The sequence below is a fragment of the Parasteatoda tepidariorum genome, chromosome 2 (genome assembly GCF_982258835.1).
Source record: "Parasteatoda tepidariorum strain Cologne lab strain chromosome 2, Ptep-v5.0, whole genome shotgun sequence".
NCBI classification, from domain to species: domain Eukaryota; kingdom Metazoa; phylum Arthropoda; class Arachnida; order Araneae; family Theridiidae; genus Parasteatoda; species Parasteatoda tepidariorum.
In genome coordinates this window covers 6,602,179-6,623,053 of record NC_141756.1, presented here as the reverse complement: position 1 = coordinate 6,623,053, position 20,875 = coordinate 6,602,179, and the positions used below count along the sequence as shown (strand labels likewise).

Below are 20,875 nucleotides of genomic sequence, written 5' to 3'. Positions count from 1 at the left end.
ATATTAATATTTAATTTAAATATTATATAATAATTTTTGTTACAATGCGTCATGATATAAATTATATTTATTTTCAACTTACTCTGATTGAGGATTGGTCTCAAAATTTGATTTCAAGCCAGATCTTCTTGTTCGAAACAAGTTTGCTGTTTGTGCGGGTGACAGAGAATCAGCACTGTGATAACCATGTGATGAATTCTCACTCTCCGTACTGCAATGACGATTCCTCATATTCTCTGAGTTGAGAAGTCTTTTGCTGCTAATAGGAGTAAGTAGCACAACAGGTTTCTTTGGTGAAGAATCAGAGATATGTGAGTTCCTTAAACTATAGGGAGATTTGTTGCCAGAGGGAATATCTGATGATACATCTTCAAATGAAGCAATTTCTACTTCAGCCATAGACACAGGCACATCACTGAATTCTTGTGTACTTGATATGATATCTACATACTCGCCTGAAGCTTTTCGGGCTCGGAGCTTTGTCGTGGCTTCAAAAAGTAGATTCATTTCTAATTAAAACACATTACTACATTGGATAATTCATAATAACTAATTATTAAAATTCATGCGAGCTCACTATTACATACAATTAAAACAGAAAAATAATTAGTTAAATTTTAAAAAAAATAATAATTTGTAGCGAAAAGGTTATTAATTAAAACTTGGAAGAAAAAAACTAATTTTATTTTAAAAAATACATTAAAGCCAGGCTAGAGAATTATTTAGGGGGGTTGATCCAGGTTTTGGGGCCCATCGATGTAAAAAATTGAATTTTTTTTTTAAATTATTTAATAATTATATAAATAAAAATTTCTTTTTTAATGTTTATCTGAAAATACGGAAGAAATCACTAAATGTAATTACGGCTAAAAGGAGTTCCATAAGAATTTTCTGCATGTTTCATCTCCAGACAAGTTGAGTTCTCACTCACATCTGAATTCGTTCTTAGGTTCCCTTTCAAAATTTCAAAGGATTATTAATTTTCATAATTGCAAAGAAGAATCAGTTATTGAAACTAGTCGAAGGCAGATATGGCAAGTTTTAAACACAATGGGAGAAAAAGATAAAACAAGTTCATAAAAAAAAGGTTCTTTTGAAAACAATTTGAAAAAATGTATAACTCTTTTAAAAAAAAGGAATATTAAATTTTGAAGCAATATAATTTATACAGTTTACAACAAAGTCTGACTTAAAGTATTGATTTTTCAGCTATTTAATACATCACTTTTAAGTAAGTTAAAACAAAAAAAAGCAACAATTGCAAAAAAAATAATAAATAAATAAATTTATTAATTTCTTATGAAATTAAAACTAATATAGTGTATTTCAATATTTTATGTAAAGGAGTATAGTGGAATCTTGATCTTATACAAAAATATCAAAATCAAATATTACAAGTTAAATTAAATTAACATTGAATTCAAAATATACTAATTTTTATAATCAAATACAGATAAGTATGAATATTCAAACCGACTTGTAAATAATATAATATATAGATTTTTAAATTCTATATGAAACTAAAATAAATAGTAGGTAAATTTAAGTGATGGAGAAAAAATTTTCATTTCTTGCATTTTATTCATTTTATTTGTTAAAATTTAAGCTATTGTTTTCTAATTATCTGTTAACAAATGTTTTAGTCATTATTTTTTTTCCTATTTTTTCTGCTACCTCTGGGTTTTTCGAGTGTCCTAAAAAAATAAATCCCAGCCCTAGTGGAAGGCAATTTTTAGGAAAGGGTATAAATGAAAATTGTGAAATTTTGTTACAGGCCCATAATAACATTTTTAATAGTAGCCACTCTCTCAAAAATTGAAAATTTTAAACTATTGATATCATATACAGGGTATCTGCTACATTTTAGATTTTCAAATTCATGACTTTTCATGACTAATTCCAAGAATTTTTCATAACTTAATAAAGTTACTATTTTCTCCGAGAAAAACACAACAATAAATTTAAAAAAGCATTATAATAACATTCACTGAAATGATAGGTATAACCAAAACTGTTATACTCTGCATCTTCATATTTATAGATTTTAAATTTAAAAAACAGAGTAAAGAAAGAGTTGAAGCAATAAAATAGCTGAAAAAGATACAAAAGCAATTAATTTTTTTTTCTTTTTTTCTGCAAAATTACATTCTAAAGATACTTTTCTTGTTCATCGGAAAGGAAAGAAATACTCCTGATCTTTCTGTTCTCATTTTGGAATAAAAAATTTCGTCAATGACTGGCTTGCTTCAGCTAAAATTTTAAATTGATAAAATAAAAATAATAATAAAAATTCTGAAATCACAGATGTTTAAAAGATAATTCTTTCATTTTTAAAAAGAACACCATAATTTTTAAAGAACATGATAAAAACATTCTATATTTTAATAAAACATGATTGTGAGTGGGGATTTTGTTACACATTCAGACGTTCAAACAATTGGGGGGAGGGGTAAAATCCATTTTGAAAATTAGATTTTTCGTCGACTTAAATCCATGACTTTCCATGATTTTTTTTTTTTTTAAAAAATAGTTCAAATCATGACAAATTTTATCCAACAACAAATTCATGACTTTCCATGATTTTTCATGACTTTCCAGGTGCGCAGATACTCTGCATATACTTAAAGCATTTCTCAAAATATGGTAAACTCTACTTGGCTCAATTTTTAATACGAAGAAACATTTTCCTGACAACTTTAAGTAGGTTTATATAAAATTTTGGTACAGTATATTGTTTTGAACTAATAAAATTTAGGGGTTGAGTTTTCGAACCAATAATGCAAGACAAAATTTATGTTTATTAATAAACATAAAATTTATTCCTTACAAACTAAATCTTAAATACTTGAAATCATAATGAGAAAAATATAATAAGAAGAAAAATTGAAAGCCTGTTTTATAGCACATAATTTAAAAAAACTAATATTTTTTTATAATAAAAAAAAAGTTTAATCAACATTTTTTACATCATTACCTGATTATAAACTTCATTCGCTTTAAAAAATATATAAATAGGAAATAACAATTAACATTCAAGTGCTGAAAAACAGATGCCCATTTGCAAGACATGCCAGATGAGAATGAGAAGAAACAAAGTGAATAGAAATACAATATGAAAAGTTGCCAAAGAAAAATGGAAAATGAAAGGTGAGAAACAAAACAAGAGAAACCACAGCAACCGAGAAAGAAAAAAAGATGAAAAATAAAACAAGAAAAACTACAGTAGCCAAGAGGGGCAAACGAACGTAAAATGCCTTTAAATACGCTATGGAGAGGTGGTTAGGAACTAATGTCTTTAACAAGGTGAGCTTATGTGACTGGAGGTAGCTGACTGATTACAAGATAAGCTAACTAATGTGACCCCCATGATGTGACCACATCAGCTCATCTTGATGCACTGGAATCTTGTTTTATTCATATGAATGCTGATTTCCTTGTTAACATTAATTCCTTACCAGCATTTTACACTGATTTACCCCCTCTCAGCTGCTGTGGTTTTCTTGTTTTGTTTTTCATCTTTTTTTCTCTCACATCTACTTTGGTTTTTCTAGCTTTATTTTTCCATTTTTCATTGGTAACTTTTCCTTTTATATTTCTAATCACTTTAGTTTCTTCTCATTCACGCCTGTCAAGTCTTGAAAATGGGAGTCTGTTTTTGAGCGCTTGAAGCATGTCGACTGTTCTTTCCTATTTACATATTTTTGAAGGGAATGAAGTTTTTAATCAGGTAATATCATACTGTTCCAATATCTTGGGATTATTTATTCATATTTTTACATTAGTTACCCTGAGACTGGTGACAACTGTTAATTTTACACTATATAAAAGGACCATTTTCTTAAATTTGAAGGGGGAAAAAATGGCTTGAATTTCGACCTGGATCAAACCCTGATTTATTATTAATGCGTTAGTGTCTTGATACTCACCATGATTTGTATCACTTCTAAGAGTAACTGGTTTACATTCATTCGAAACCAGTTGAAGATTACTATGATTCAGTTCTTTTTCTGGTTTAACCACTATGTTATTTACAGGGATACTTTTTGAATAATCATGAAAATTTTTAATTTTGGATGCTATCACATTATTATTTATCACTGTCCTTTTACTTTTACTGATGAAATTATCAGTAATACCAAGTACATCATTACAAGGTATCAAAGATAAACTTGGCACATTGTTAACTTGCTTTGCGCTATTGTTTTTTTCAGCCAAATTCTTTATGGCCCACAACTTCTTCTGAATTGCTTCCTTGGTTTTATTTATATGATAAGAGACACTCTTTGGAGATAGGCAAGGACTGTTTTTTCTTAACGGTGCACTTTCTTCAGCAGGACTCTTCTTAATTTTTTTTACAACAGTTTCATTTACAGGTTTTTTGTCTATAAAATTATGTACAACAGGTTCAGAGGAACTGGTCCTGTTCCGTGTGCGAGTTTTCACTTTTTCGGCAATGGAGGTTGAAAACGAATCAGGAATGTCTGCAAAAGAAAAGTCAAAAGGTTGAGAAGGAGAATACATGCTGTCACTATATGCCGGAGAATTATCAGTAGATGTTGAGTTAATTGAAGCTGATACGACAAGTGCTTTTGGTTCTTCACTTGGATTGTCTTTATATTTAATAACAAGTTTAAAATTCTTACTAAGCTTTTTCTTTTTCTTGCTATAGTCTGAGTTTTTTCGTTTTCTGCCTTTCTTCTTATGTGTGATGGTGCCCTCATCGTTCTGTTGATCTGACAAAATCTCACATTTTATTCTATCCTCGACTTTTATATTTATTCCAGGAGAAATTCCACTGTAGATCTAAACAGAAGATATCATTCAGTAATAGTCACAGCTTTAAATCCAAGAAATATTTTATTTAAAAAAAATGCACAGAATAGAAAGATATGCTGCAAAATCTGATATTCGAAAAATGAAACCTATGCATAGCCATTAAACAATAAACATTCTAACAATAAAGAAAGTACTCTAATAACAAAAATTAAGAACAATTTTTGATAATAACTAACCTCTTCTTTTCTTTCCTCTTCTAAAATTTCATTTTTCATAACACAGTTCTTTTTATTTACAAATCCTTTCTTAGCCTGATATTAAAAATAAAAAAAATTAAATCTAAGAATCAATGATATACAAAAATTAACAAATAAGTTTATATATTGGAAATTAGAGTTGATTTTAATTAAGGCATACAAAAGCTTCAAAACAGTTTTAAGATATGTTTTTGATTAAAAGCAAATTTAATAACTGGAAAAAAAAACTAAAAGAATAATAAATTTAAAATATAAATATTTATTTTAAATATTACAATTCTTTAAAAAGTTTGTAAGCAAGTTCTTTAAGAGATACAAGATCAAAAATTTAAATATTTCAATACTTCAAATGGAAAATTTTAAAAACTGCATTTATAACAGTAGAAAATAGGATGTTAAAAAAAATCAGGAATATCAAACAAATATCAGCAAAATAATTTTTATCTGGATAATCATGAACATCAGAAAGCCTACGAACATGAATGAGAAAAGTATAGCTAGTATTATTCCAAAATTTTAACAGATTTTTCTGGTTAACAGATTTTAACACATGGAGTGAGTAGCATTTTTTGAAAGGTAATTAAGCATTATGCATTTGAAGGTCTTAGATTTTTGATAAATATCTTCGTTTTAGCATGATATGAAGAAAAAGAATTTTTCAGCAGTAATAATTAAAATAAGTTTTCATCAGTTTAAACAGTATTAAAAGTATTTAAAAAAATCTATAAACATTTAAATGTACAGAATTCAACTACCTAGCTAATTGCATAAAAACTTGAAAAACTTGAAGAACTTAGAAGAAAAAAACTTGAAGAACTTAGTAAAACTCTCAAGTGCTTTTATTTTAATTTTATATCTGATTTATTTTGTATATCAGTTTTATTTTGTATCCCTGTTTAATTTAATTTCATACATTGCACATCATGATGGGAAAAATGCCAAGATGAACAAGAGTGAAATTTTCATTTTAAAAAAGAGTGTATCTTAAGTATTTATGTAATTTAAAATTAAATTCCATTTTTACATATACTTAAAAATATTGAAAAGCCGAAATTATAAAAAAAATCTCACATTATTAATGAATCATTAAATCATTATTATTAATAAAGTTTAACCTGCTATTAATATGTAAAACAAATTAAATTAAAAAATGAACCTAATTTATCTGAGCTTCTTCCAAATTTGATAATAATAAATGCTGTAATTTAATTATTAATAAATTTTAGCAAGTAGTAACTACTAAATCGTCTCATAAAAGAAACTAACAAATATATAAGCATTCTGAATTCAATAGTAAATAAAATCGTATAGAATCAACTAAATAAATTATACAGTGGGTGATCGGTTAACGAACATAATCCATTCCAAGACTATGTTCGCTATCCGAATTGTTCGTTAACCGATCACCGATTCACCATAGACTTCTATGTGAAATCGATTAATTCGTTCTGGAGACCCTAAAAATTAAATTTAAAAAAATGTATAATTTCTTATTAAGTTTTTTAAAAAATAATACATACATAGTCTTGCATATTAATCAGTCCTTTTCATTTTTTGCTTATGGGGCGTTGAAGAACATGTCCAATGTCGATTGCTTTTCTCTTTTTTTCAGGATTTTCCGGAAGTAATTAATAGCATTGTCGTTGTAAAAATCCCCAACCCTACTGACATCAGCTTAGTTTGGGTGCCATTCTAAGACCATTGTTCTGACATCCTCCCACTTTTTCAAAAGATCTTTAACGGCAGATGTCTTCCTTTTGTTCAGAAGGCGACACATTTCGCTGTGTTTCTTGGTGTTCTTCCTTCAAAATTTCTTGGAGTTCTTCTGTCGTCAGTTAATCTTCATGTCTCATTATGAGCTCTTCTATGTCATCCTCGTTCACCTCCAATTCCAGATCTCTAGCAGTTGTCAAAATTTCATCCATAATTTCAGGGGTGTCTCCCTGATCATCTCCGTCACCTTGATCGAAGGATGGACACAGCTTCCGCCAAGCCGAAATCAACTGTCGCTGTGTGACTTCTGACCACGCCTTTTGAATGATACGAATAGCTTCAAGAATGTCAAATTTTTCTTTCCAAAACTTTTTTGAAGTCATTGTTGAGGAGAATTGGCTTGCTTCAAAACACCGACGAAACAGCGCGCGAGTGTACAATTTCTTGAAAGCCGCAATAACTTCCTGATCCATCGGCTGAATCAGCGAAGTCGAATTCGGAGGTAAAAACTGAACTGTCCGCCAGGGAAAGTCTGTCAACAAATTATCTTCAAGATCCTTTGGATGTCCTGGTGCATTGTCCAATAGCAGCAGTGCTTTCAACGGCAAGTCATTGGTATCAAGGTAGTCCTTGATGCTCGGGGCACAAACTTCAAATAGCCATTCTTAGAAAGGATACTGCGTGACCCATACCCTCTGATTCGATCTCCACATTACTGGCAGTTTGTTCTTAATTATGGAATTTTTTTTTTAATGCTCTGGGATTCTCAGATTGGTAAACGAGAAGTGTTTGAAGCTTTATAATAATAATTATTGAATGACCTTTAAATTTAAATTCATTGTTAATTCAAGTTTCATTTAGTAATTATCAATACTAAGCATGCTTTAAAATTTTCTCCTTTCAGTGATCTTATTTTGTATACAAAATGATAACAAACGTTTAATAGTACTTCTTTTTTCGAGAAGTGTTCGTTAGAATTCGTTTTGTTCATTATCCGAATATGTGTTCGTTGTCCGAACACAAAAAATCTTTCTTGAAAGTGTTCGTTAACCGATTTGTTCGTTAACCGATCACCCACTGTATTTCTAAAAATAAAATAGGCACAATATCACAACTGGATGGGATTTGAGTGATGAATAATAATTTTTCCTAATTTAATTTCTATTTATTGATTAAACAATTCAAACAAATTTGCTTTAAAAGAAAGTTTTGACCCTTTATTATGAATACAAAATAAAAACAAACATTTTAGAGAGAAAAAACATTAAAAATGTATTAGAAATTTGTGTCTTAACAAACAAAAGTATAAGAAATTCAAATTTTTTTATTAAAATTTTAAAATTAACAGGAACTAATGCTAAAATAAATAGGAATCAAACCAAATCGAAAGCAAATTGATCAATGATACAAAAAGTAAGATTTATCATCTTCAAATCTCGCCGACACGATAGAAAATAAATTGGAGATATAAATATAATTAAGAGTGAAAACATACAGGAAAAAAAAAGCTCAAATTATGTAACAATCTTCTATTATCTTCAAAGGTAATAAATAAAATAAAGTGAAATAAAAATAAAGGATTTAAAGGCAATATTTCTGTCTATTTATTATTAAAAAAAATAATAAATTTTTGGAATGAATATCAGGGGTCGATTAGAATGAGCCATTTCACAGTCTCTTCACAACATTCAAATTCCAAAAAAATGGTTCCTTCACTATATACAAATTATAAAAAATTGTGTATTCTCAAAATTCTTATTAGTAAAAATGACCCTATCAGGAAATTCAAATTCATAAAAACAACCTCTTTACGAAAGTTCACTCTACAAAAATGATCCCACAAAACTGTTCCATAGTAGATTCTCGGAAAAGACATGATTTTACAAAAGCATTGCTAAGAATTGCATATGCCAAAACTAAAATTGGAATGTCGTAATAGAGAGTAAAAAATATTGGATTTTGGAAAAACCTTGTAGGAAAGGCCAAAAAAATGGTGAATGAGAAAAGAAAAAATTATCATCCACTAACGAGAAATCATGATGTAATTACGAATTATCATCACGAATCAAACGCGTCAGAGTGATAACTCAAATTTGAGCGGCGTAACAGCATTGTATTAAGAATATCGAAATTTGAAACCACATGAAAAAGGCCGTAAAAATTATAAATAACTGCCAAAAAAACTATCACCAAACATCATGACATTAAGATTGAATCCCAATGAAACAAAGTGTCAGGTATTAATTAGAAATATGCACGGCGTGATTACATCATCGTGAAAATATAGGAATTAAAAACCGTATAAAATGGGCCGAAAAAAACTACCAGCAAACGATGTAAATTTACGATGGAATCATCACAAATAAAACGTGTCAAAACATGAAATTGAAATTCGAATGTCATAATAAATTTTAAAATATCAGAATTAAAAAAACAAAAGCCAAAAAATTTATTAAATGCAGATAAACTATCATCGAACAACGTAAAATTATGATGGAGTTGTCATGAATCGAACGCTTCAAAAAAAGTGATGGCTCAAATTTGAAATTCGTGAGTCATAACAACGATTAAATATATAGAAATTAATTTGGCAAACCATAGGGAAGTTGCCGAAAAAGGATCGAAAACGTGGGCTTACAAAAATATAGAATAAAAAATAGTGATTGCTAAAACTGAATGTTCCTTATTACTAGAGAAATTTTCAGAAAAATAATTTCCATTTTTCATAAAAATGGACCTTAAAATTAAAATCTAGATCGAACTCAAGATATTATAAAATTGCTTTATAATTTCCATGCAGAACAGCAATCCACATGCTTCCTGTGAGTACGCAATAATGAGTTTAATTAAATTCATTTATGAAGCCTTTGTGATAGAGGATTAAGGTAATTACCACTAAAAATCAATTAATAATTTATGAGAGATTATAAAAAGCTGTTCATAAAATAAATTTCTTAATCAAAAATAAGAATAGACAATTTGAAGTCCATCAACCCTGCTATCAGTTATGAATTCAAGTAACCAGTAATTCGTTTCCAGTTAGAAGTTTTCTAAGTCTCAAAACCATGGCATACTACGGTTCTGTTGAATTTAGCTCCATGCCAAATGGATGAAGACAAAACACTTGTGCAGGAAATGGTGACGCCAAGATTGCACGCTTAATGCTCCCTAAATCAAACTCACTGACTTTTCCAGATTCTGGCTCAAAAATGCTAAATTCTCTGAATTTTGGGACAATTTCTAAATTCACTGGCTTTACACAGTTTCAGCGATTTTTCAGGTAGTGTAGCAACCCTGATTAAGAAAATTTAATTACAAAAAAGGCACTTTATTATTCACTTTCAGTATTAATAAAAAAATAAGAAAAGTTGCTTGTTAACATTTTCAGTTTCTTTTTATACAGAATAGTTTTATTTTTAAAAATAGCTTTGATTCCCATCAGCTCATTATAAGCCAGTTCTACAGCACTTTCTTTAACACCTTACACAGGGTGCATAGCCAGATTTTTCAACAAAAAATCAGCACCTTTTAAGCACTCATAAAATATTTATAATTACTTACCAAAAAAAATCACAATTAGCATATCTGCAGTAACAAAAATTATTTTTTTCTATCGATTGAAGTTCTTAATTTACAAACATAAAATCAATACAATGAAAAAACATTTTTAAAAACTTTACATAGACATGATAGAACGACAACCGACACGGCAAAGGAAAAAAAAATCTCTTTTTAAAAGATAGAAAATTAAGCACTTTTTACAAACCTCGAATAAAAATAGCACCTTTAAGGGATTTTAAAAAATGTAAATAAAAAATAAGCATCTTTAAGCACTTTTTAAAAACACTATGCATCCTGTTATAACATTTTTTAATAAGTATTTTGAATTGAAGGTATAAAAACCACAATAAAAACCAATGCTTTAAATTTATTGACTCAAAACTTGGCACAGTAGGGAACCGATTATCCGGAACGATCGGGACCATCGCTATTCCGGATAACTAATTTTTCTGGTTTTCTGAATCGCTACAAAAAGACGTTTTCTTTATTGTTAAACCCAACTAAAAAAATTTTTTTTTGGAAATAATCTTAAAAAGAAGAAAAAACGATGAAGTAATACACTAATGATTATTTCCAAAATGATGGTAAGGTAAACATCTTTCAAAAAAGTATAAAAAGTCCTGAAATCTTATGAGGAAAAAAAAATTTTTTTTTTAAAAAATTGAGGGGGAAATTTATCGAATTTTGTTCCGGTTTTCTGATTTCCGGATAACGGGTTCTCTACTGTACTAATTAAAAAAAAAAAAATTATTAACTGAATGAAATAGTAATATTAACCTTTCTATCCAAAATATTTTTCTCAGGTGAAACTGGTTCTGCTTTAACAGTCCTTTTCCCGTTAAAAAAATTCTTGAATTCATCTGAGTCGCATGATGATAAATTAGCGACATCTTCTGCCAGAAACTGGGAAAAAAGAAAACTTATATATGATTAAATTTAATTTAAAAACTTATTATAATAAAAAATAATATTGAATTAAATATATGATCAGGTAAAAAGTCTCTCAGCACAGTTGGTATTTTGTAAGGAAAAAATCTACATCTTCTAGTACACTGGAAGAAACTGGACTGGAAAAAACTAATGAATTTAAGAAATTAGAATTACTGATATTTTGCATTACTTTGAGAAACCTATTTTTATAATTATCTATAGAACTGTTAAAATAACATAATAAAATTCTATTGACACTACCAAATTAACAAATTACATACTAAATATATGACTCACACACTGAATTCACAATTTCAAACAGCATGGTAATTTTTTAATCAAATACTGTTAAGTATGTATACTGAAACTGACTCTTAAATAATGATACATAATTTTTTTTAAAATTAAATATTAAAAAAGGTTTCTTTTTCAATTAAAAGGGGGAAAAACATTTAACTTTCTGGTACTATAGATAAATTATTTTTGTTTAAATTTAAGCTACTCTTATATTTCTAAACACTTGTATTTTTCGTTAGTTTCTTCCATTTTATCCAATTTCTTTCACGATACAGGAAGGAAGGATTTTTTGCAGATGAAATGCCAACCCCACTATGGCCATTAAAACTTACATCAACAGGAAGGTCAGCACCATCTCCTAAAAATAGGTTAAGATCTATATTTGAGAGTGAAGATTCTAATTCATCCTGTAACAAAAATTAAAAAGAAAATTAGCAACTAAAATTGCAACTGATAGAGTTTACTAAATTTCAAATCAATTTTTATAAATAAGAGATGCAGAAATAGTTATACATTTTTGAAAGAAATAGAAAAGAAAATTTTAAAAGAATACTATTATTCTTCAAGCGCAACTCCTAATAAAGTCCAATACATTGAGTTTAAAGCAATAGCTTTATTCGGAAACATAATTATAACCATTCTTGTTTCCATAGCTGCAGATGGCCTCAAACTTTGTGGCGGGGGGAGTTCTTACCGTAAACAAACTATAAGAAAGCAGTTCTGTTGCATTGCCCAGTTGAATAGCAATAAGTCTAATTTTCTTAATGTGTATTAAGAAAATAATATAAGATAGACACATATAAGAATAAAATATTTTATCTTTAGAAAAATTTAAATAGTTTTTAGTGTTATGTTTCAAACTTTTACAACTCAACAAAATCATTTTGGAACAGAGTTCGTGATTTTTTTGATTTTTTTAAAAAAAATCAAAAAAATCGGATTATTTTGATTTAAATCGGATTTTTTTGATTTAAATCAGATTTTTTTGATTTGTATTTAAATACACTATAAGAGCTTTAATTTATGATCAAAAAAACTTTATAAATGTTTAATCAAAATTAAATTAATATTAAAACTATATTATAACAATATTTTAGAAGCTCTAACTTACTAAAATAATTTTTCATTATAATGCATAGCGACCATTTTGATACAAAGGCATGATTGAAATTAAAAGACAAGATAAAATAGATAATTTAAAGCAGAGGTCGCCAAAGTGGTCTATATAGACCCCCAGGGGTCTATTTAACAAAAGCGGGGGTCGATCTGAGCCAGGGGGTCGATCCGAATCGGAGGGGTAAATCGGTAAATTCAATCTTAACTACGTACAGTTATAAATTAAATGTGGAGTTTAGAGGGGATTTAAGATTAAAATTGACCAATTTTGAGCCCAATATAGCGAACCTTGCAATAAAACACAGGGCACACCCATCTCATTGATTAAGAAGCAATAAATCTGTAGTTACTTTACTTATTATTTCTACTTATTTATAGTTACTTAATTTAAATAAATAATAAGGTATTTAAATTTCAACATTAATATATTTTTCATAAAACTATTGTTACACAATGTACTATTACTCTAAAAAATGCTTAAAATTATAAAATAAATGTACAAACACAGTATCTAATAGAGTTTTATTTTAATTAACAGAAAATTAGTTTTATGGGGGTCGATGGAGATTTCGAAAAATTATATAGGGGTCAATGATCAAAAAAGTTTGGCGACCCATGATTTAAAGAATACTACTTTAACTAATAACACAAAGTTTCAATTAGCACAGTATAATTTTAATTTAAAATTGTGATCTCTTTTTTTTTCTCATGATTTATAAAATGGCAAAATAAATGCAACAGATTGTGTTTATAAATGTTGTTATTCATCAAAAAATAAATATTCAATCTATATATTTTTATGTTAAAATATTCATTTTTAATCCTTTATCAAAATACATAAGTTAAGCTAAAAAACATTTTTAAAAAAATCTATGTAATCATTGGAATTTTTTTTCACAAAAGAAAATCTGATAATTTCAAGATACCGTAAACATATTATGAGAAGAAAAATAAAAACCAGTTAATAACCCTACTGCTTCAAATAGACTTTGATAGGGAAGAATGACACTATATCAGAAAAAAAATATCTGAACTCAGCTTTTTTTTTTCTTTCTATTTTTGGCATATTAAGGTAATTTCTTTTTAATATAACCTCAAGCTTTAGAAATATAGAAATTTCCATCAATAAACTATGATGTAGATTTGAATTTCATGCTTTTTTAATCAAAAGGTAGAATTTTAATTAACATTTGCTTTCTGAAAAAAAAAAGCATGTTTATTTACTTTCTGCAGCTATGCAAGTCTATATTAAGACAGCATTAAATATTTACTTTAATCTGTACTTTCAATGTTAAGAATCAAAAGATTTTTAAACATGTAATTTTAAATGTGTTTAACACACTCCAAGAAAGAAAGTAATTTCGTTAATTAAAATGAATTAATGCAGCAATTTATTTAAAATAAATTTTAAAACTGAGAAAAGAAAATAATAATAAGTATCAATAATTTAAAGCACTGTTTTTTAACTTTTAAAATCAATATAATATATATATATAAAACTCAGTTGATTTAAATCAATGATTTTTTTTAAAAAATCATTTGATTTTAATCATGATTTAAATCGTGATTTAAATCAACGAACCCTGTTTTGGAATATAAAAAAATTCCAAGTAGTTTTTCAGTTGTCTTCTTGACATTATATTTAGTATATGTAAAATATTATAGAAAATGTGCAACTTTAATGTGTAAAATAGTATAGAAAAAGTGAAACTAAAAATAATAATAATAATAATAAAATAAAACTGAAACATGCAAATTCTCCAAATTAAATAAATTTAATTTTTATCAATATAAAAGCATTTGATTTTAAAATACTAGACCTAAAGATCCAGGAAAAAAAAGTTTTTACAGTTGCAGCTATCTATTATTAATTTCAAGGCAACTAATAGCAAACACATTTTGAGCAAATGGTCACATTAGCCCCAGCCATTTTATAGAAACACTTCTAAAAAGGCATTTCAAGTTCATAATAATTTTCAGACATAAATTTGAAAAAGAAAAAAAAAGAATCTATGATTCTTCTATCTATTCTTTGATTAGTAATTTTTATTAATAGCAAGCATACCAATCATTAAGCTAATTATAATGTGACCTTTATTTATTTTTTAGTCTGACTAGAAAGCAGTTATTTATTTATTTATTTTATTTTTTTTGCATTGCCCGGTAGAATAATAATAGGTCTGATTTTCTTAATTAATTTGTATCGAGAAAATTACATAAAATAGACACATATAAGAATCAGGGTTGGGTTTTTGACGTCAAAAAGTGGTTTTTGACATGACAAGGGTATAATACTGGTTTAAACCGTCAAAAATGTCAAAAACTGAAGTTTGCCAAGAAAATATATAAACTTCAAAACTACCAACAGTTGCCATGCATTATATTGAAATTTAATTATACTATAGGTAATCAGCAGGTTTTAAAATATTTTTTAATTAAAATTAAGGTAAAATAACAGATTTAAAATCTCAGAACTTTATATTCAAATGCATGTGCAGAAAAATTTTGCACAAAAATTGTTTAAATATTTATATTTCAAAAAAAAAATTTTTCTCTTCGATACTTAAGGAAATTAAAACTTTATTACTATGCATTTTTGACATATAAGGAACATATAACTAATATTTATAAGGAACCTACAAGTTATGTTGTATAAATACAAACTTGATACAAGATACAAGTGTATAAAAAAAAATTTTAAATGTTATACCTAATATCTTTATTATCCAGTATGTTAATTTGAATTTAAAAGTAGTTATATTTATGAATAATGATAAATATAATTCATATTGTTTATTATATTTATTTATAATTATTACACTTATCATTTTAAAACAATTTTTATCTCTAAATTTTTTTTTCTCCACTTGTATTAAGAATACAAATAATGCATATCTTGAAAGCAAGAAGTAATTATTCAACAGCTAAATATTTAGATATTCAACAAAACTATATCGTATTCAGCAAAATGAAATTCACAAGTATTTGGATAAACTAAATTTTCAGCATAGTAAATGAATAGGCTGAATATACTGTAAATCGACACTAACTACTCTGAGTATTTAACAGAAAGCACTTAAATTTGTATTGTCTTATGTTAAAAAGATTATTAAGAAGATTTAAAAGAATATTAAAAAGATTTTTCCTTAAAAGAAGATGTCTAATGTACAAAACTGCTAATGTTTATCTTCAAAAATGTCTCATTTTTAGTATAATCTATACTATACACTAAATTTGGTTATAAATAAATTTCTTAATAATATCACTGCAGATTTTCAATAACACATGAAAATGAATACATAATATTACAAAAGATGTGAGTTTTCAAAAGTACAAGATTTTGGTTACTATTCAAAATATAAGTGTTTCTTCAAAATTTTAAATTTATTTTTTCTAGAACATGTTTAGAAACACTATCCTTTAAAAAATATATAAATTTTATGTATTAATTAAATTTCACATATGAATATAGGTTTTTGACATTTTCGACAGTGAGGTTTTTGACGTGACGGTTTAAACCATGGTTTAAACTGTCAAAAACTGTCACATGTCAAAAACCAGCCAACCCTGATAAGAATACATTTTCTAACTATAGAAAAAGTCAGATAAGTTTTAGTACTATGTTTCAAACTTTTACAACTCAACAAAAACATTTTTTGAATGAATTTTGTTTCCCAGTTGTTTCCCTGTCGACTGATTTCTTGAAGTTCAATTGAATGTATACAAAATACTACAGAAAATGCGCAACTTGGACATTTATGAGTTACGAAGCTTAAAATTTAATGTTATAAAGAAATAAAATAGTTTACGGGTGGAAGATTATCCAGCAAGGCAGAAACTTCATCATGTTGACGCTCCATGTCAATGCTCTAAAATAAAGTATTAGAAATTTTACTGAACACGAATTGAACTGTGCTCTAAAACAAACACCATTAAAATGAGAAACAGAAATTTCATTGAACAAACAATTATTTAATAAAGAAATAAAGGGATAGGTATTTGTAATTTATTTTACTTCTTCTCCATTTGAGGAAAAAATATGGTAAATTTCATAAATTTAGAAAAAAAAGGTTCATTTAAATAAAATAAAAACTGGAAAAACATAAAACTTAACAATTAATATCAATTAAAAAAAGATTGACGCCTTAATATAAATAAACTTTGCATTATAATCACACAATTTCAGAATGCTCCAATGTGGAATCATTAAATAAAAACTAAAGCCTGAATAACTTTAATAACATAATCAATATCATCAAAAGTTTTAAACTCTTTTTATTTTCTATCCATTAAAACAATTAGACAACATCTCATCATATGGCCGCGCTATACCATTTTACAAATTACTATCTAAGTAGCATATAACAATGTAAGTTACTTTTTGAAAAATTGGCTATTATAAGGAAACGTCTTGTTTTGAGAATAATGCACGGTTCATTTATATCTTGAAACCATCAAATATAAGATTATTAAGAGTATTAATGTAGATCTACAATGCTAACTCAAACCACACTTTGTAGCAAAATATTATAATTTTTCATCAATAATAGCTAGCTAATTTAAAAATTTTTATCTAACTATAAAATTTCATGATCAACAAATGATTTTAGTAACAGTAAGCAACTACCAACTACTAAATTACTTGCAAAATATTTTAGAGAGTGATAGACAATTAAAAACTAAAGCTTTCAGAATTCTTGATAATTTTGCCAACACTTTAAAAGCTTCGCCACCAGAAGACTGTAATAAAGTGACATTTCATATAAACTTTTGAATCATAAGCATGTACAGTAGGGAATCGATTATCCGGAACGATCGCTATTCCGGATAACTGATTTTTCCGGTTTTCTGAATCGCTACAAAAAGCCGTTTTTTTATTGTTAAACGCAACTAAAAAAAAAAATTGGAAATAATCTTAAAAAGAAGAAAAAATTATGAAGTAATACACTAATGATTATTTCCAAAATGATGGCAAGGTAAACATCTTTCAAAAAAGAAAGAAAAATCCTAAAATCTTATGAGGAAAAAAAAATTTATTTTTTTGAAAATGGCAGGAAAATGTATTGAATTTCGTTCCGGTTTTTCGGCTTTCTGAATTCCGAATAACGGGTTCTGTACTGTAGTAGGAAAAAAAATAATTTTATTTCAAATTTACAAAACAAAGAAGCATGGATTAAAATTTAAACTTAGCTACAATTGGAAGAATTTTTTCAAAAAAGCATAAAAAGTTGCCAGCTTTGAGTAAATAGGATATGTATAATATTCTACTGTTTAAGCCATTTAATATATAAAATGTACAAATTAAATGGATTTTCTACATTTACTGAATATAAAGCAAAATTTATATACATACAACGAAAGATGAAATTTAAATTAAAAGTTAGTAAAATTTGCTAATTTGTGCCACAGGCATTCTAAAAAAAACTTATTCTTTCATAAGTCGAAGAAAACAGTTCAATTCAAAAACTTTATAATTTACACATAAATAATGTACAAATTTTACAAAATATACACTTAGTATGAAAATTTCATTTAACTGGATTCAATTTAGATAACAGTAATTATAATATAATTACAGTAATATGTTATATACAGTAATTATAATATTAACAAATATCTTTTTCATATACATAATTATATGCTTACAAATAGGAGGTCTGACAAACGAGGTTCATTGCCGACATTTCCCATTTTCATACCTGAAAAAAATTTATAAATTTGTTTAATCCCACTATCACTTTAATGAGCAAATCAATTTAACACAATTTATTTTATGATTGTAATTAGTTTTCAAAATGAAAAAAAAATTTACAAAGAATGTTATTAAAGAGATTTAAGGCAGTATTTGATACGATAATTTCTTCGCAAAGACAACTTTTTCTTAAGCAAACAAATTTGTCTTTTAATCATTAAATGGCCTGAAATGGGAAAAGATGATTTCTGTAAACTTTAAATGAATCCTTAAATATTGATTGATTTTTTAAAAAACATAATTTTATTCAAAGAAACAGGGGCTATCAAAAGATGTAAAATTTTAGAAGCCGGGAAATATTCTTAAGAGCAAGCTTTTAGAATTATTGCCTTTATCTTATTCAGTGCAAATAAAAAACTAGTTTCACATAGACGTACTCGACTATTTTTCAGTTAAATGGATCATATTATATACATAAATCTCTTTTCACAATAAAGTTAAATACTAAATTAAAAAATCTAATTTATCAAACATTTTAAAGAGAATTCTTTTAACTTGTAATTCCTAAACAAACTATGAAACAAACACTAAATAAACAATAGGTAAATTAATATTGTTACTTTTAACTCTGAACAAACATTAAATAGGATATAGATAGAATAGCCAGAGTTCTTCCTTAAGTATTTTTAGAAGGGTGGCCTTTTACACAGTAAATGCACCCTCCTTGCCATTAAGTAAGTGCCTTTTTTTTTTTAATGCAAAAAAAATGCTCTTTTTTTATATTAAGTAAAAAAAAAAATTGCAATAGCAGAAGGCAGGAAATTCAGATTAGCATAACTAATTATTACATAATTATTTTTAGATGAAGTTAATATGTATAAAATATTATTCACCACATTTATTTGAGTATTCTGAATTCCATTTTTAAGGGCATTAAATATAATTTGGAAGATAAGTGTCCTTCAAAACAGAGGTGCCCTTGTTTTTGAAAAAAGCACCCAGCTCTTTTTTATTTTTGGGAGATCTCCGCATTAACATTGCCTTTCAGTTTTAGCATCAAAATATTATCTATTAATTAATACTTTTTTCCAACTAAAATCTTACTTTTTTTAGTCACCTCGCAAAATTGGCTAGCATTTTAATAATATCATAATAAAAATAGTGACAGTTCTAATAAATTCCACAAAAAAAAAATTTCAGAAGTCTAAAAAAATATGATTACACAACTACACAGTGGGTAAAACAGCTGATGTTATACCCTTACCCTTGGAGTTGGTCCCGTTCAGAGATTTTTTTTTTTTTTTTTAGTTTCTTGCGGACAGCTGCCCAGAAGTTATCAAGACTAGGTGATTATTCTGCAACAAATAATCTACCCAAATTTGGTAAAATGTAAGTTAATTTTACAATACTATAGTTAGTTACAGAACTTTGTACTAGTTAATTTTACAACATGCTATTTACATTGAACTGTAAAAAAGTGAAATTATGAAAGTCCAGAAATATTTCATTCTATTATATGCAAGGAATAGTCAATGATTGTCGTTCAAAATACAAATTTTAAAATCTCTTTGACATAACAAAACCACTTTACAATAACCAAGTTGGAAAAAATATTCATCAACTATTTTAAACTAAAAACTTTTGAAATTAATGAGAATTTAAAAACTTCATTCTGAACTCCACTGTAAAGATTTTGTCAACAACAACCTTAAATATAAAAAATTTGTTTACTGTGTTTTAAGTATATTTATTAGCTTCAATTCTTAATAAAAAAAGCTTAATTAAAAAGGAATTCGCAGTTTATATTGTATATTTATGAAATAGTTTGTTCAAGGTTACCATGACAATCCATTAATCACCATTCAAAATATCGCCAATTATTTTTTTTTTTAAATTTTTATTAGTTACAATAAGTACTAATAAAAAAGAAATAAATTTGTCGTAATTTTTTAGGGTTCTACAGCTATGTTATTTTGACCCTGACCTTTGGTTTGTTGATTACAAGCATGTTGATGCATTCATGTGTAACGAAACTGATAATTACAACTGGTTACAAGTACTTCACAATATCTATATCAATAATTCTTTGACGAACAAGTAAATCTATTCATTTTATTTTATTAATTTATTGAACAGAGGAAGTAAAGAACTTTTCCACGTGGTTGAAAAAATTAGTGTAGAACTTTCCCCCTTATATTACATAAACACAAACTTCGTAAACCTCACCTAATTTTTGAATTAACTTTAATTCAAATTACATTAATCTTTTGAATGTGACAATTATTCCAACTAAATAGTTAGATACCATTGTGCATTAATTAATATAATAAATAAATTTATATTACGAAGTTCTTTTTTTATTTTTTTAACTTCTTGTTCTTGTTGTTGTTTACGGCATCAGTTAGTGACATCATTAAGGTCAAATTAAGTTGTGTTGTTAATTTCCTTCCATAAATATTTTTTTTAATATACTCGCAGTCATTTCAAAATTTCACATCAAATATCAAAATTAAAAATAAAGAAAACTAAGCAG

At 26.9% G+C, this 20,875-nt stretch overlaps 1 protein-coding gene across 22 annotated transcripts in view; it reads right to left on the bottom strand.

Moving 5' to 3' along the window:
- LOC107442217 (uncharacterized) overlaps window positions 1–20,770 on the bottom strand; it is a 63,691-nt gene extending 42,921 nt beyond the window's left edge. For 7 of the 22 annotated variants that reach the window (XM_043056138.3, XM_043056164.3, XM_043056182.3 and 4 more), the window contains exons 1-8: window positions 20,327–20,533; window positions 18,297–18,349; window positions 16,460–16,519; window positions 11,867–11,941; window positions 11,085–11,210; window positions 5,013–5,087; window positions 3,927–4,803; window positions 83–509 (exon numbers count right to left, since the gene is read on the bottom strand). In XM_043056138.3, the coding sequence (XP_042912072.2) occupies window positions 83–509; window positions 3,927–4,803; window positions 5,013–5,087; window positions 11,085–11,210; window positions 11,867–11,941; window positions 16,460–16,519; window positions 18,297–18,349; window positions 20,327–20,360 (1,727 nt within the window). In that variant the 5' untranslated portion in view covers window positions 20,361–20,533. Of the gene's footprint in view, window positions 1–82; window positions 510–3,926; window positions 4,804–5,012; window positions 5,088–11,084; window positions 11,211–11,866; window positions 11,942–16,459; window positions 16,520–18,296; window positions 18,350–20,326; window positions 20,534–20,568 lie in introns of those variants that run through there. The other 15 variants (XM_071177087.2, XM_071177091.2, XM_071177095.2 and 12 more) reach the window with 9 other exon arrangements.
- Window positions 20,771–20,875: the final 105 nt, after the last annotated feature.